Source organism: Salvia hispanica, chromosome 2 (genome assembly GCF_023119035.1).
Source record: "Salvia hispanica cultivar TCC Black 2014 chromosome 2, UniMelb_Shisp_WGS_1.0, whole genome shotgun sequence".
In the NCBI taxonomy this organism is placed as follows: Eukaryota; Viridiplantae; Streptophyta; class Magnoliopsida; order Lamiales; family Lamiaceae; genus Salvia; species Salvia hispanica.
The window spans coordinates 404317-419234 of record NC_062966.1 but is presented as its reverse complement, the minus strand read 5'-3'; the positions used below and the strand labels follow the sequence as shown (position 1 = coordinate 419234).

The window sequence follows — 14918 nt, the reverse complement described above, 5'->3', positions numbered from 1 at the left end:
ATCAAGTCTTACGATAAATGTGAAAGAAACACAACATATTTAAATCATATATTATCACGTTGCTAGTATAAAAGTCGTCGGTTCGGAGTTGTTTCTTCGTCTGGTAATTAAATCATCTTATTTCAATTTCAGTTTGACTCAGAACTGCGGCACTATTCAAAACGACATCCAAAATTTAAATTATAACTAAACCGCATCTAATTCGATTATGATTTCAATTTTAATTCGACCGTGGTCACGGTTTCTAAACCATTGACCACCGGTCCGATTTTGATTCGACATGATGGTTCGAGAATCACGTGGTGCATTGTTTGAGGCCATATTATTTTTGTTGACTTGTTGTATTACTTAGTAGTACAGTATTTTTTACTCGAGGCCCATTTAAATGCTCAATTTTGGGATCAAAATGCGTAGGTGAAATCATATTTCAATATGGGCCAACTTTTGGGCTATGCCTAGCAGTACTATTTACAAAAGCCCCTTTAGAAGTAAATATTTGTCAGCTCAGCCCACTAGTGCTGTGAGGATATCTCCCAAAAATATAAAATTCAAAAAAATTTGTATAGTTAGAAATAGAACATAATTAATAGTTTTAATTTGTATAAACTTAAAGCTTACCTACTCCAAAAACTTTAATATTTATCTACAAACATATTTTAAAGTCTTTTTTTTATCACTAGTCAACTCTTTAAAAACATATTTATCTACAAACATATTTTAAAGTTAAATGGAGTATTTAATACTACTACATTGTAGCCTATCTTTAAAAATTTTAAATTATTATTTATTTTAGAAAGGAGTATAAATTTGTTGAATTTAAGCCGAATTGAGGTGAGACATATATCGAGAGAGATAGTAGTTGAATTTGCTTGAATCCGTGCCAAATCAATGACATGAGAAAACAGGGAGAGGGAATTGGATGATGGTATATTCGATGCAATTGCAACAATTTACTAAACGCAAAAGAATCCAAAAAAACTAACCAATTCTCATATAACAGCCAAACCTATGTCATCACCATTAATTTTATTAAATTCTTTATATTCATTTCTGCATATAATCCTACTCATCTTGGCTCCAATGATGCCACAACTCAGCACTATCAAACCTTCTGCAATTTCAACTTACCTCTGTTTCTTCAAATAAACCATCACAACTCAATTCACCAAGATTCTCCACCTCCCAATTCTTACTTGCCCAAAGGTAACATCTTTCTTTTTTTTCCTCTCTCTTTGGATTGATTTGTTGAAGAATTGGGTTTTATTGTGATTCAAAATTCTATCTTTTTGCTTGAGTTTGGTTTTTCGAAACTGCCCCTTCTCAATTTCAATCAAATTAGAGGTGAAATTAGCAATTATTGAGGTTGCCCTTTATTTGCTAAACTGATGCCTTTTTTTGTTGAGTTCGTTTTAGCCTGGTGCTGTTTGTGATTCATCTACCTACAATTCTGTGTTGTGGGCAAATTATTTAAGGAAAATGTGTTTTTGTTACATCTTTTCAATTGTTAGAATTTGTTTGGATTTCTTTGTTGCTTAAGAATGATGTTTGAGATTTTTAAGGTAACCATTCTAGTTTAGCAAAGATTTTATTTATTTATTTATGTTTACATATGTATTGAAATGTGGATTTCTTGATATGGACAATGGATGTTTACTCAACATGAGAAATGCCATAATTTTTTGTAAAAAGTTGCAGTTGAAATTAGTCAGAAGGGAATATTTGATTCCATTCTAGTATAGGAAAGTGTCTTTGTATTTCTGATGATTTCATATTTATAAAAAGTCTGGCTTTCTTGATATGGATAATGTATGCTTACTCAACATGAGAAATTCCCTAAATTTTTTGACAAATTGCAGTTGCTGTTGAGTTGTGATTGAAATTAGACAGAAGGGAATCAAAGAATCTTTGATTCGAAAGATGTCACAATTCGGACATGTTTCTGCGGTCAACTTGAGCAGGCAGTGTAACATGTGCACTGTCTTGAGCCCACAGCACGGCAGCTCCATTGGGAACAGCATATCCTTTGCAGTTAGTGATGCCATGGGCCACAAGCTGAGGATGCCAACTACACATGCTTTTTCAAAGAGATCTAACAGGAACGTGCATCCTTTGAAAGTATGCTGAATGAATGGCTTAAATGTTTAAATCTTCAATTAGCTTTGAGTAGATGAGTGTTTGATCTGATGCTTATATTTGTTAAATAGGTTGTTTGCATTGATTATCCGAGACCGGAGCTCGAAAATACAGTTAACTTTTTAGATGCTGCTCGTTTATCCTCAACGTTTCGCACATCTCCTCGTCCAAGCAAGCCGTTGGAAATTGTGATTGCCGGTTCAGGTAAGAATATCGACTGTTTATATTTTAGCTTGAATCTTGCAAAGCTATTGTTGTTGGCTTAAATGTGTACTGTTGGATTCGTATAGGTCTGGCTGGTTTGTCAACTGCAAAGTACTTGGCAGATGCCGGCCATAAGCCAATATTGTTGGAAGCGAGGGATGTTCTCGGTGGAAAGGTTGGCATTCAGTTCTTGCTCATTGTTTCTTCTTTTTTGAATTTTGCCTAGTGATTTATCGTTCTTCTTTTAACCCAGGTGGCTGCCTGGAAAGATGAGGACGGAGATTGGTACGAGACTGGTCTTCACATATTCTGTAAGTTCAATATCTCTTCTCAAATTCTGAAATTCAGTGATGGCAACTGTAATTGTATTGTACTTCTTTTTATTTAAACTGCCTAAAATCATTTCTCGAAATCATATGCACTATATGACTCTTCTATTGATGTTCGTTTTTGTATTAGTTGGGGCGTACCCAAATATACAGAACTTGTTTGGTGAGCTCGGTATTAATGATCGGTTGCAATGGAAAGAACACTCTATGATATTCGCGATGCCTAATAAGCCAGGAGAGTTCAGCAGATTTGATTTTCCCGAAATCTTACCTGCACCATTCAATGGTGAGCTAAAAAAGTGCTTTTTAAGAGAACAATGCTTATATAGTTCTCCATTGAAAGTCGTTGCCTTGCCTCATCTGTAGGTATTTTGGCAATCTTGAAGAACAATGAAATGCTTACATGGGAGGAGAAAATCAAGTTTGCCATTGGGCTTTTACCAGCTATAGCCGGGGGACAATCTTATGTTGAGGCGCAAGATGGAATAACCGTTACAGACTGGATGAAAAAGCAAGTGCGTGCTTCTTTTCTTTGTCAAGGGACGCAATTTTTCCATTATTAGAGTGATTCGTGGAACATAATCAGTTTTTACTGTTAGCGACTCATTATCCTAATCTGTCTCAGGGCGTACCGGAGAGGATAACCGATGAAGTGTTCATTGCCATGTCGAAGGCATTGAACTTCATTAACCCCGATGAGCTTTCGATGCAGTGTATTTTGATTGCATTGAACAGATTTCTACAGGTAGATTTTGGATTTAGCTTGAAGTGAGATGAACTCGAATGCTTTGATGATTCTGTATTTATGTTCACAATAATTTACTACTACTTATGAATTCGGTATTTATTCATTTTTGTGAAAACAACAGGAGAAGAACGGCTCAAAGATGGCTTTTCTGGATGGTAATCCACCAGAAAGACTTTGCAAGCCTATTGCCGAACATATTCAATCGCTGGGAGGCGAAGTCCGTCTGAACTCAAGAATACAAAAGATCGATTTAAATGAAGACGGGACTGTCAAAAGCTTCATTCTGACTAATGGAGATGTGATTAAAGGAGATGCATACGTCTTTGCAACGCCAGGTAGAGTCTTCACTATTCTCATGTAGCTTAAGTCGGATCTCTTTTGAATATCTTTTGATTCATCATTGTTTTCTCAGTTGATATCCTGAAGCTTCTTCTGCCCGATGAGTGGAGAGATATCCCATACTTCAAAAAGTTGGATAAATTAGTCGGAGTTCCAGTTATAAATGTTCACATATGGTGAGTTTTTTATATCTTCTTCCACATTATTTGGCTATTACTTTCTTTAAATGTGACTGATTATGAAAAATTGACACAAATTGATTTCATTCAGGTTCGACCGGAAACTGAAGAACACATATGATCATCTACTCTTCAGCAGGTTTTCAGCGTTATTCTGTTTCATCGTTGTATTTTATGATTCCATGTGCCATAGTTAAAATCTGTTTGTATTTCCTCACAAAACCTCTGTTGAGCTTCTTCGTTCGCATTTCCCCCTGCAGGAGTCCGCTCCTCAGTGTCTATGCTGACATGTCCGTAGCTTGTAAGGTAAATCATACCATAATCACGCCCCTCTTCGAATTTCTTGCCAAACTAAGGCAGCTCCATTGTTCTTGATGCCGTAAAAAATTATCACTAAAATTTTCTGAATTGTTTAAAAAAAATCTTCAGGAATATTACGACCCGAATAAATCCATGTTGGAGCTGGTTTTTGCCCCCGCAGAAGAATGGATCTCCCACAGCGATGAGGACATCATCGAGGCCACAATGAAGGAACTCGCGAAGCTGTTCCCCGACGAGATCTCTGCTGATCAGAGCAAAGCGAAAATCTTGAAGTACCACGTTGTCAAAACTCCACGGTAAGAAAAATGAATCTCGACTTATAGCAGTAAGTTGTTTGATCACGTACGTAAAAATTCCAACCGAATTTCTTTCTTAGGTCCGTGTATAAAACTGTACCTGGCACGGAGCCTTGTCGTCCCCTGCAAAAATCTCCGATTGAAGGGTTCTATCTAGCCGGTGACTACACGAAGCAGAAATACTTGGCTTCGATGGAAGGTGCTGTCCTATCAGGAAAGCTTTGTGCTCAGTCAATTGTAAAGGTGATTTCTTCAACTGCAGTTCATGTTTTTGATTGAACAGTTCTTACACATTTGAGCTAAGAATTTCAAGATTTTGATTTCTTGCATCGATTTTTCTATTTTTGGCTATTTTCACAGGATTGTGAATTGCTGTCTGAGAGAGCGCAGAAAATGGTGGCAGAGGCAAGCTTAGTCTAAGCTAGATTCTTGATTAAAAAAAGAAAAAGAAGAAATTAAATGTTGTAAGAAACATTTTTAAAAAGTGTAGAAATAGAGGATAATACATTGTTCCAGCTTCTTTAACTGGTTTTTGATGATTGATTGAGTTGAAAATCAGCAACTTATAGTAGTATCTCTTTATTTAATCATAAATCTAGATAAATTGTAAATTTCCATTTAAATGATTAATTTTTAGGAAATTGAAGAAGGGATGTATGTGACTCTGACCGGTTTCAGTTATTTTACATTTGGATACTTTTAACAATATGAAAATTTTCAAATGAAAATTAAAAGTTTATAAAGTCAAATGATGGGGAAAAGAAGATGTAGCCTTAATATCTATTTTATTGAAAAGATTAAGGTGGTTGCTTTGTGCCAACACAAACTACTCAACTCTCAAGATTAAGGTACATTGCATCACAAAAGGAGATCTTGATACTTTTTTATAGTAAAAGGAATGTTCCTCCAAATTAATGAGTGTACGATTTCATGCCCTCGTACTCTTTAAGAAGGCGTCAATTTCTACTATGGCTTTTTGTGATTTTCTTAAACTTAGAGCATCCACGATGGATGCCCTAGTGAAAGCCCCAATGAGAGTTCTAGTGGTTGCCACATCAGCATGCACTATCTTTCTGCAATGGTGGAGCCCTAGTGGATGTCCTATCTCTTATCCACTTTTCATTTCAATTTTAAATCATTGTTTTTAATTTTGTTTTTAATTAAACTAAAATACCAAAATATATTATACTCCATTAAACACCACAAATGAAAAAAAAAAAACTACATTACTTAATTTAAAAGTGAAACTTCATTACTTAATTTAATTGACTCGGATCCATTATTGAAAGTGTGGATATTAAGAGAATAGAGAAGAGAAAGTAAAAGATTTGGTGTGTGAAAAGTGAAGAAAAATGGAGTATTTGTAGTGGTTTAATTAGGATTTAAATAATTTAAAAAAAAATTAAAAAAAGGAAAATGATCGGGCTCGGGCTCAGGCATCGGCCTGCAATGGGCGCCCGATCTCACGCCCGATGGATCGGGCGAGAGATGGGGCGCGACCGAACTCTCGGTCGTCCTCGAGCATGCCCGAGACTTGCAATGGATGCCTGATCTCGACCGATCGAGCGTGAGATCGGGCATCCATTGTGGATGCTCTTACGTTATGAGATCACTACTACAATTTACCTCTTAAGGAATGAGAATTGTTCAACAAATGTAGATTGACTGCTTACTTAATACTTCAAGTAGGATAAGGAACGAGAATTTGTTTAACAAAGGTACATTGATTGTGTAATTAATACTTCAATTGCCACCAAAATTTTGTCAATAGTACTGTCATTTAAGCATTGGCTAAATTCACCTCACCTACTTTCCTACTCGGATTATGTGTAACTTTGAGTTGTTTCATGCTGCAATTTTGTTAGATTTCGATAAAGGAAGATTCAAAGTAAACACTCCAATAAAATCCATTTATATTTACAGCACCTTGTTCATTTCCTACCTTAATTAAGTTATGAATTACGGTAAAAAAATCCATAATAGTCTGTTCGTTTTACAATAATTGGATTTTTTTTGTAATACTATCATAATAGTCAGTAAAAACTAATACTAATATTTTAATTTAAAATAAAAAAGTATGATCATGATTACCTGTACTATCTTAAGATTATGGTCTCCATCTCTATATTTTAGTTACAAACTAGTGATTCTAGTTAATGATGCTAATTTAATCATGATATGAGCAAATATAATTTAGGGAAAATTGCAAAAAATAAAATAAAATATGAAGCTATAATTTATTAAAAATTAACCCACAAAAATCTGTGCCAGCGTAGGCCATTTAACTTGTCGGCTGCCCCATACACTATTCCCATAATCACGCCTTCTTGCTTTGTCTTCATTTAAACAACTCTCCATTTTCAATACAAACTTTACCACTTTTCTAACCCAACACCCCTCATTATTCCAACCATCTCTTCAATTCCAATTCACCGCTATTTCTTTACTCCATATTCTATTCTAGTTTAGTTTAATTGATAAATTAAATTGTGAAATTTTCAGTATATTTTCAAAATTCTTTTTATGTTAAAATGAGGTTTCTTGTGACCATCGCTGCACGAAGGAATTTTTATTTGTTTTCCCGGATCAAATTATTCGAATATTGTCTAAATTATTGTGCAAAAGCTTTTAATAATATTCTGAATCGACTAAAAACTGTAATACTAGTATTTATAGAAGAAACTATATACTAGAGCCTATTCGGTGTATAAACCCATATCAGTTCCATCACAACCGGATCATAACAATTGACCTCCTTTAAGGCCAACATTCTCCTTGATCCCGACTAGTTCTTTGTCAGGGCACCACTTTGAGTTCACTTGGTCACATTTAGTTCTTTGTCAGACCACCACTCAAGTCGGCTCCCAAACGTATTCGTTGGTTATAGTTGATTCATTTGCCAGACCACCATTCCGAGTTGTTAGGCAAAACACCAATTTTTACAAACCAATCAATAAAACTTAATTAAGAAAAATATATTTGATATATAAACCCATACAAATTGTCTTTACAATCAACAGTATAGCCAAGATCAGGACATAAATTCACATAATCTTGGAATAATGAAAATATATTAAATTTATTTATTCAAATCATGCCAAATTCCCATGCAGATCCATCAAATTTCGAACCTGTCCACGTACATCCCTACCATCCAACAACAAGTCAACTTCTTGCTCATATAAATATCACAACCCTTTTGCCATTTTCCCTCAAGGGTCCAGCTTCACAATTCTTGTGAGCTTTTTTTCCCCAAATATTGAAAAAAATTTCACGTTAATTCCCAGTTCTAAATCTCTCCTCACCCCCCAAAAAAAACAAAAACAAAAAACTTGAAGAAAAATGGCTGAAGTGCAATTCAAGAGAATTTCCTCTTCAAAGAGCTTCACAAGAAAGTGTGCTTCTTTAGTGAAGAAACAAAGAGCAAGAATTTACATTCTCCGCCGCTGCGCCACCATGCTTCTATGTTGGTACATTCAAGGCGATGAATAACCAAATAAATAAACAAACAAAAACCCTCTTTTCTTTCTCTCTCTATATATCTATCTATCTCTCCAAAATATGATCAAATCCTACCTATATTGTGTCACTTCTTCAAATCCCAACAAAATAGCTTATTAGCAAGACTAGAAGAAGCCCAAATTGTTTCACCATCATCTTCTTCTTATTCTTCTTTTTTGTTTTATTTTGCAAATTTACTCTCCTTAGGAAAATCCCATAATTTTTTTTACCTAAATGGGGGAATCCCATTTGAGGTTTTTTTGGGAAAAATGGAGAGGAAATTAGCAAGTTTTTACAGCAATTTGGGCTTCTTGGAGAACTAATGATGCAGAAATTGAAGGGGAATGGATGATTTGGCATGCAAAATGGAGTGCTGATATTGTATGAGATCATATATATGTATGAAATAAAGTGGAAGGTGTAGCTAGTTATGTAACATATTTATGTTTGACACATGTTTTGAGTTTTATTAATAAGAATAAAAAAGAAACTGTATTTTAAAAGAGAAATGATTTAATGCATGTCTTTATATATTTCAATAAATGAATAAAGTATTTTTAGAAAAAGAGAATAAAAAAATCAAGAGTCAATACTACTACTTAATTTCTTGGGAAAATTGATATCTTTTCATTGGGCCTATACTCACAAAAAATAAATTGGGCCTATAGAAGTTATTTCTCCAAATAAAAACGCTTTCAATAGTTGATATCTTCAGACATCAGTAAATATCAAGCTTGTTCATGCCATAGCTGAAATTGCGTATTTTCCCTCCATCTTTTGGAAGCAATGGATTTAATCTTACTGCTAAGATTCGAGGGTATTGCTCCGCTTTCCCTTCCCTTTTTACTCCGTGATATTTGCTGCTATTCTTCACTTCTTCCATCAACTCAACCTGCTTGTGAAAATGCCTAAACGAGAAACTAGAGCTAAAGTTTTTCTAGTAATATATAACTGGAGATTCACCTCCCCTAAGTTTCAAGGAAAACAGAATAAAATAAGTTTTCTTTTTCTTTACATTTTCAGCCTAGCAAGCATTGATTTAAGAAAAAATCAATTTCTGTCTTTTTGGAGGGTGTTTACATGTTTATAGAAAAAAAACATAGTAGTACTACTTTTTATCCTTTAAAATCATGGATTCTTGTTGATAAATGAACTTATTTATTATGGTGCACTAGGAAAAATTTCAGTAGTGAATAAGTTACTGGGATTATCTCTACTTAGATGCATTATTTCTGCTTTATTAATTGTGACTTCCTTCACTAAAACTGGTGAGAAGCTTGCAACAATAAGTTGAATGTAGATTAGCTCTAGTTTGATCATATGGATCACACCATTATTATCTCAAGATGTGTTAGTTAGATGCCCTTTGAGTTTAGGAATATGCTGGTAAAAAGGTTGTGGGAGTTTCAACTTTGAAGGTGATGAATTATGTGTAAAGTTTTCCTCATTTTGTTCCTTCATATTGGGTTAATATAGAAAAGGAGACTAGTGTTAACTATGAAGTCTTTATCAATCACAACACAGTACACCACTTTAAACTCTGTGGCCATTATCCTTAGTGGGATTTGATTCTGTTGAATTGATTTGATTCTACCCGACTTAAAAAAGAAATGCCGATAAAACAATGATTTATCTGACAAAGTGCGGTGATTTTTTGCCTTAATGGCCACAAAGACATTTCCATTCTTCATAACTAAGCCTATATTTCATTTTCTGGTGAAAGCTTAACTGAAAATCTTGTTTTGCAAGAGAATTATTACTTTCATTTGTTCATGTAAAAGAAACTACATTTAGCTCTACCTATCAAATTGTTCAATACATGACTTTTCATGGATGCAAAATTTATCTATTTACAACATGAAAATACTTACATTACATCAAAATCTGCTTATGAATGGAGGAAAATTTTCTATGAGCATGACTTTTTGGATTTATGTTGGCATTGACAGCAAACTCATAGTTCTGTATTTACGAGTTCTTCACCTTATGCAGTCTGTCTGTTGGATCCTACATCTTTCAGCCAATCAACGATTTCTTTTATAGTCGGCCTCTTGAACGGATTGTGGTTGACACACATACAAGCAACATCAAGCACTTGCAGCATCTCTTCCTCAAAGCCTTTCCCTCTTAGGAGAGGGTCGAAGATTTCCTCTTGCCTTCCCTCGCTCCTCATTTGATGCACCCAGACAACTAATTCTCTAGACATCTTTGACTTGAACAGCTCAACAGGTCTCTTCCCAGTTAGCAGCTCGAGCATTACGACTCCAAAGCTATAGACATCCCCTCTAAAGGTCGCTATCCACGACTGGCTGTATTCGGGTGGAATGTAGCCGAGGGTGCCAACCAGCTCCGTGGTGACATGAGTGCGATACGGAAGAATCAACCTTGCTAGCCCGAAATCAGCTACATGTGGTACAAAGTTTTGATCGAGGAGGATGTTACTGGACTTGAGGTCACGGTGCACGATGTGCGGTTCACATATTTGGTGCATGTAAGCCACCCCACAGCTCGTGCCTTGAGCAATCTTGAGACGAATTGGCCAGCTAAGCTGAGATGCTCCATCGGGCTTCTCGTGCAGCCAGTAGTCGACGCTCCCGTTCTCCATGTAAGAGTATATCAGCAGCCTGAAGCCGTCGTGCACGCAGTAACCCTGCAGAGTGACTAAGTTCTTGTGTTGGGCTGTGGATAAGGCTTCCACTTCTGCTTTGAATTCCTTATCCATCAACCCCATGTCTCCCGAGAGCTTCTTGATCGCAAGCTTTGTGCCGTTGGCAAGAGTTGCTTTGTACACCAACCCGAAACCCCCACAGCCAATGATATTCGACTGGTTGAAGTTGTCCGTGGCCTTCAGTATATCGAGTATCGTGAGATCCTCCACTCTGCTATTGTCATTCCTGAACAGTATAACAAGGCTGGTGTCCCTTGCTACCTCGGGGAACACCCCCGAGGAGTTGAAGGACATCGTGTCGAGATCCTTCTCATCACCATTGCCTACTTGTAGGACTCTCCTCTTTGAAAAGATGCAATAAAGAAGTAGAATCATGGTGAAGATACTTGAAGAGATCACAAGTGTCAGTATGATAGTTTTCTTCCTATTCCCTCTCCTTTCCTCTGAGGGTACCGTGCTGCCCGACTCGTTGTTAGTGCACGGCCGCTGGAGGACACGCCCACACAGCCTTAGATTCCCCTCAAAGCTTGTGTTCGGGAACGTGTCAAACTGGCCTCCGGTAGGTATTGCTCCTTCAAGATCATTGTGTGCAACACTGAAAAACGACAGGAAATGGAGATTCTGCAGCGATGGCGGGATTTCGCCGGAGAGGTGATTTCCAGACAAGTCCAGCTTCTCCAAGTTAGTGAGACCTGATATTGTATCAGGAATTTTGCCGGAGAAGTTGTTGTAGCTAAGATCAAGGGCTATGATGAACTTCAACTGACCAATCTCAACCGGGATGGTGCCACTGATGTTGTTATAATCAAGATACAATGCTGTTGGAAGGTTCGAGAGCTGACTATATTGCAGGTTGGAGGCGTTGTCCGGCCTCACGAACACAGGCAGCTCTAAGCTCGTGGTGTCGACTTGGTCGGGGTTCTGCTTTGATGCTAGCCGCTGCATTCGAGTAAGCTCCATCGGGAAGTATCCTGTTAACATATTATGCGACAAATCTAAGTAGAAAAGGTTCGGGAATGTCCCGAACCAACCGGGAACAGGGCCCGTGAAGTTATTGAAAGACAAGTCGAGAACCTCGAGTTTAACCAGCCCCTTGAGCCACAAGGGGACAGGGCCGGTGAACCAGCAGCCCCCAAGAGCCAGGATTTGGAGTTGTTGAAACGCCCCGGGAGCGATCAGGGCCTCGTCCCCCGGCATTGCTTCATTATAGAAGTTCTTTGAGAGGGTCAATGTGGTGAGATTCTTGCACCCGGTGAGAATCTTCATTGCAGTTGTCATGTTTGTTAAGGTGTTGTTGGAGAGAGATAGGAACGAGAGCGACTGCAGAGACGCTATCTCAGGCGGTATCTCTCCGGTGAGCTTGTTCGTGGCGAGGCGGATTGCGGTGAGCATCTTGCAAGAGAAAAGGGTTGTTGGTAAGGTGCCACTGAAGTTGTTGTTGCCGAGATCAACTGATCGGAGGCGGGTGAAGCTCGAGAAGTCGAACGAGGAAAGCTCGCCTTCGAGGTGATTCACCCGCAAATTCAAGGTTTTGATGGATGTGCAGTTTGTTAGAGAGGGTGGGATCGTGCCAGTGAAGCTGTTTATGTGGAGGTGCAGCTCTTCCAATTCGGACAGTTTTCCGATGTCACGCGGGATGGGTCCGGTGAAGCCGTTGCCGTACAAGGCGAGGACTTTAAGGTGGTTAAGATTGAGAATCCTCTGATCGATTGGTCCTGAGAGCTGGTTGCCAGGAAAGGACAATTCTTGCAGTTCCCGGAGATCATAAATATCTCCGGGAATCTGACCTGAGAGGAGGTTGAATCCTCCTCTCAGGCTAAGAAGATTCTTGCACTGCCCGAATCCCGGACCGATCGGGCCTGTCATGTCGTTGTTGGTGAAGTCGAGGCGCGTGATCGAGGGAGCGAAGCCACAGATGAAGGCCGGGATTGTTCCGGTGAAGCTGTTATTGCTGATGTCGAAGTAGTCCATGTCCGGAGCAGGCTGGAAGAAGGAAAGCTGCAATGTTCCATGAAAATGATTGCTTGACAGATTGAATGTGTTGATCTGAGCTGGAAGTCTGTCGAGCTCCCCGGTGAGGCGGTTCCAGCTCAGATCAACGACACGTAGGCGAGCCAACGAGGCGAAGAATCCGTCCGGGAGAGGGCCGGAGAGGGAGTTGTGGGAGAGGCTGAGGTGAGTTAGGGAGGTGAGGTTGGTTATATAAGGGGAGATTGTCCCGGAGAGGCGGCGAGACGGGAGGCGGAGAGTGATCACGCGGCCGGAGGCGTCGCAGCCAATGCCCTCCCATGTGCAGCAGTCATCGGAGATGGACCAACTGAGGGGGGGAGAGGCTGTGATGGTGAGATTGAAGTAGGCGAGGGCGTCGCAGTCGGCTGCGTGGGAGGTGGATACGAGGGCGAGGACGAGGATGAGGACGAGGACGAGGACGAGGACGGGCGGCAATGTGCGGCGGAGCTTGGGGAATGCAAAGAGCATGGCTGGTGTGACAAGAGGTGGTGGATTGAATTGGATTGGATTGGATTGGATGATGAGATTAATATTGGAGTTTGATCATTATGGGAATGAATGAGAAGAGGATGAACATAAGAAGAGGGTGATGATATGTGGGATTAGTCCACCACTTTTCTTGATCCAAAGGGATACATACAGCATTGTCCATGGATAGAGAAGAGAGAGGAAGAGAGAAAGTGGGGTGATGTTGACATGGCTCAATATTATAAAGTTTTGCTCTAAATTATTATAAAGCGTTTACTTTTGGGACGGCTGGCTGGTGGACTTTCTTTATTACGACTCACCATAAATTATTACTCCCTCCGTTCCATAGTAACAGAGACGTTTCGTTTAGAGCACTCATTTTAAAAAAATAATAATAAATAATTAAAGTGGAGAAAGAGTAAAGTAAGAGAGAATATTGTAGATAAGATTTTTCACTATATTATTCTCTCTTACTTTACTCTTTCTCCACTTTAACTATTTATTACTCCCTCCGTCCCAGATAATTCGATCCAGTATTCCATTTCGGGCCGTCCTACATAATTTGTCCCACTTCACTTTTACCATTTTTGGTAGAGGACCTCATTTTCCACTAACTAATTCATACTCACATTTTATTATAAAACTAATACTTTAAAAGTAGGATTCACGTCCCACCAACTTTTTCAACTCACTTTCTATTAGATTTCTTAAAACTCATGTCGGGTCAAAGTGTCCCAAATTATCTGGGACGGAGGGAGTATCATTTTTTCAAAACGAGAGCTCAAAACGAAACGCCTCTATTACTGTGGAACGGAGGGAGTACTTATTAGGAATATGTTTATAAGTTTTTTCTATTATTTGTTATTTGTAAATTAGAGAAAGCGTGTATTCTACGTGGTTGAGGTCAAAACCCCCATTCCACAGATGCTCCAAGTAATATTATCTGTGTATATAATAAATTTACTTGAATCTTTATATTAATTTCTTGTTTATAAGGTGAATTGATTTATTAGACCTAGCTAGGGTATCAATTTTTAATGATAATATTTGGTAAATATGAATTGAGAAAGTAGTCGAATAGATCATTTTTAGTATGCTATTTTTGGTATAGTGTACATATAAATCAATCAAGAGTCACCATTCTTGAACATGTTTTTACATACTTTGGTGGATAAAACTATTACATCTGCCACTTGCAATTTTGCAATACAAGGATATATTTTAGTGGGTATGACTTTAGCATCTTTTAGTAAAAAAGAGTTATCATGTACTCCATATATATAGCTCATATATATACTCCAGTTTGCTGTCAAACTTACCATTATTTTTTAAAGAAAAGTGGATGGGTCTTGGAACGCAATATCAATTTTTTAAATATTTTTTCCAGTATATAATTATTTGGGAATTAGATTCTTGTGTTACTATTATAATATATTGGGTAATGGGTAGATGCACATGTCATGTCTTTATATATATAAGTATATCAAATTGGGTGTCGCACGTACAATTGGACATTTATTTGCTTCATTGACTAACCAAAGAAATTATTTCTACCAAGTCTAAGAAAATGACATTTTTTTCTTTCAAGTTTTGTATTTGGAAAAATAGTTATATTAGTAAATCGTATACTACTATTTTAAAATTATTAAAAATTACAATAAAGATAATGATTTAACGGTAATTTTACAATTAATAAAATTTGTTAGCATAAATCTAATTATA

General features: G+C 37.7%; 3 protein-coding genes across 3 annotated transcripts; 2 read left to right on the top strand and 1 right to left on the bottom strand.

Annotated features, from left to right (window-relative positions):
• Positions 1-1036: 1036 nt before the first annotated feature.
• On the top strand, positions 1037-5120 carry LOC125208168 (15-cis-phytoene desaturase, chloroplastic/chromoplastic-like). Its single transcript, XM_048107745.1, has 15 exons — positions 1037-1203; positions 1857-2115; positions 2205-2337; positions 2424-2512; positions 2591-2648; positions 2797-2952; positions 3033-3181; positions 3292-3411; positions 3536-3749; positions 3827-3929; positions 4024-4071; positions 4193-4238; positions 4362-4549; positions 4630-4792; positions 4910-5120. The coding sequence occupies exons 2-15, from the start codon at positions 1918-1920 to the stop codon at positions 4967-4969; spliced, it is 1725 nt and encodes a 574-aa protein (XP_047963702.1). The 5' UTR covers positions 1037-1203; positions 1857-1917; the 3' UTR covers positions 4970-5120.
• A 2656-nt stretch (positions 5121-7776) lies between these two features.
• On the top strand, positions 7777-8559 carry LOC125208580 (small polypeptide DEVIL 22-like). The gene has a single exon (XM_048108225.1). The coding sequence runs from the start codon at positions 7892-7894 to the stop codon at positions 8039-8041; it is 150 nt and encodes a 49-aa protein (XP_047964182.1). The 5' UTR covers positions 7777-7891; the 3' UTR covers positions 8042-8559.
• Positions 8560-9790: 1231 nt separating this feature from the next.
• LOC125207543 (tyrosine-sulfated glycopeptide receptor 1-like) lies at positions 9791-13361 on the bottom strand. Its single transcript, XM_048106928.1, has one exon. The coding sequence runs from the start codon at positions 13194-13196 to the stop codon at positions 10035-10037; it is 3162 nt and encodes a 1053-aa protein (XP_047962885.1). The 5' UTR covers positions 13197-13361; the 3' UTR covers positions 9791-10034.
• Positions 13362-14918: the final 1557 nt, after the last annotated feature.

Coding starts and splice junctions, on each gene's coding strand:
- LOC125208168 (XM_048107745.1), top strand. CDS start 1,918: ATGTCACAATTCGGACATGTTTCTGCGGTCAACTTGAGCAGGCAGTGT. Junction 2,116..2,204: donor GGAACGTGCATCCTTTGAAA/GTATGCTGAATG, acceptor TTTGTTAAATAG/GTTGTTTGCATTGATTATCC. Junction 4,072..4,192: donor GATCATCTACTCTTCAGCAG/GTTTTCAGCGTT, acceptor TTCCCCCTGCAG/GAGTCCGCTCCTCAGTGTCT.
- LOC125208580 (XM_048108225.1), top strand. CDS start 7,892: ATGGCTGAAGTGCAATTCAAGAGAATTTCCTCTTCAAAGAGCTTCACA.
- LOC125207543 (XM_048106928.1), bottom strand. CDS start 13,196: ATGCTCTTTGCATTCCCCAAGCTCCGCCGCACATTGCCGCCCGTCCTC.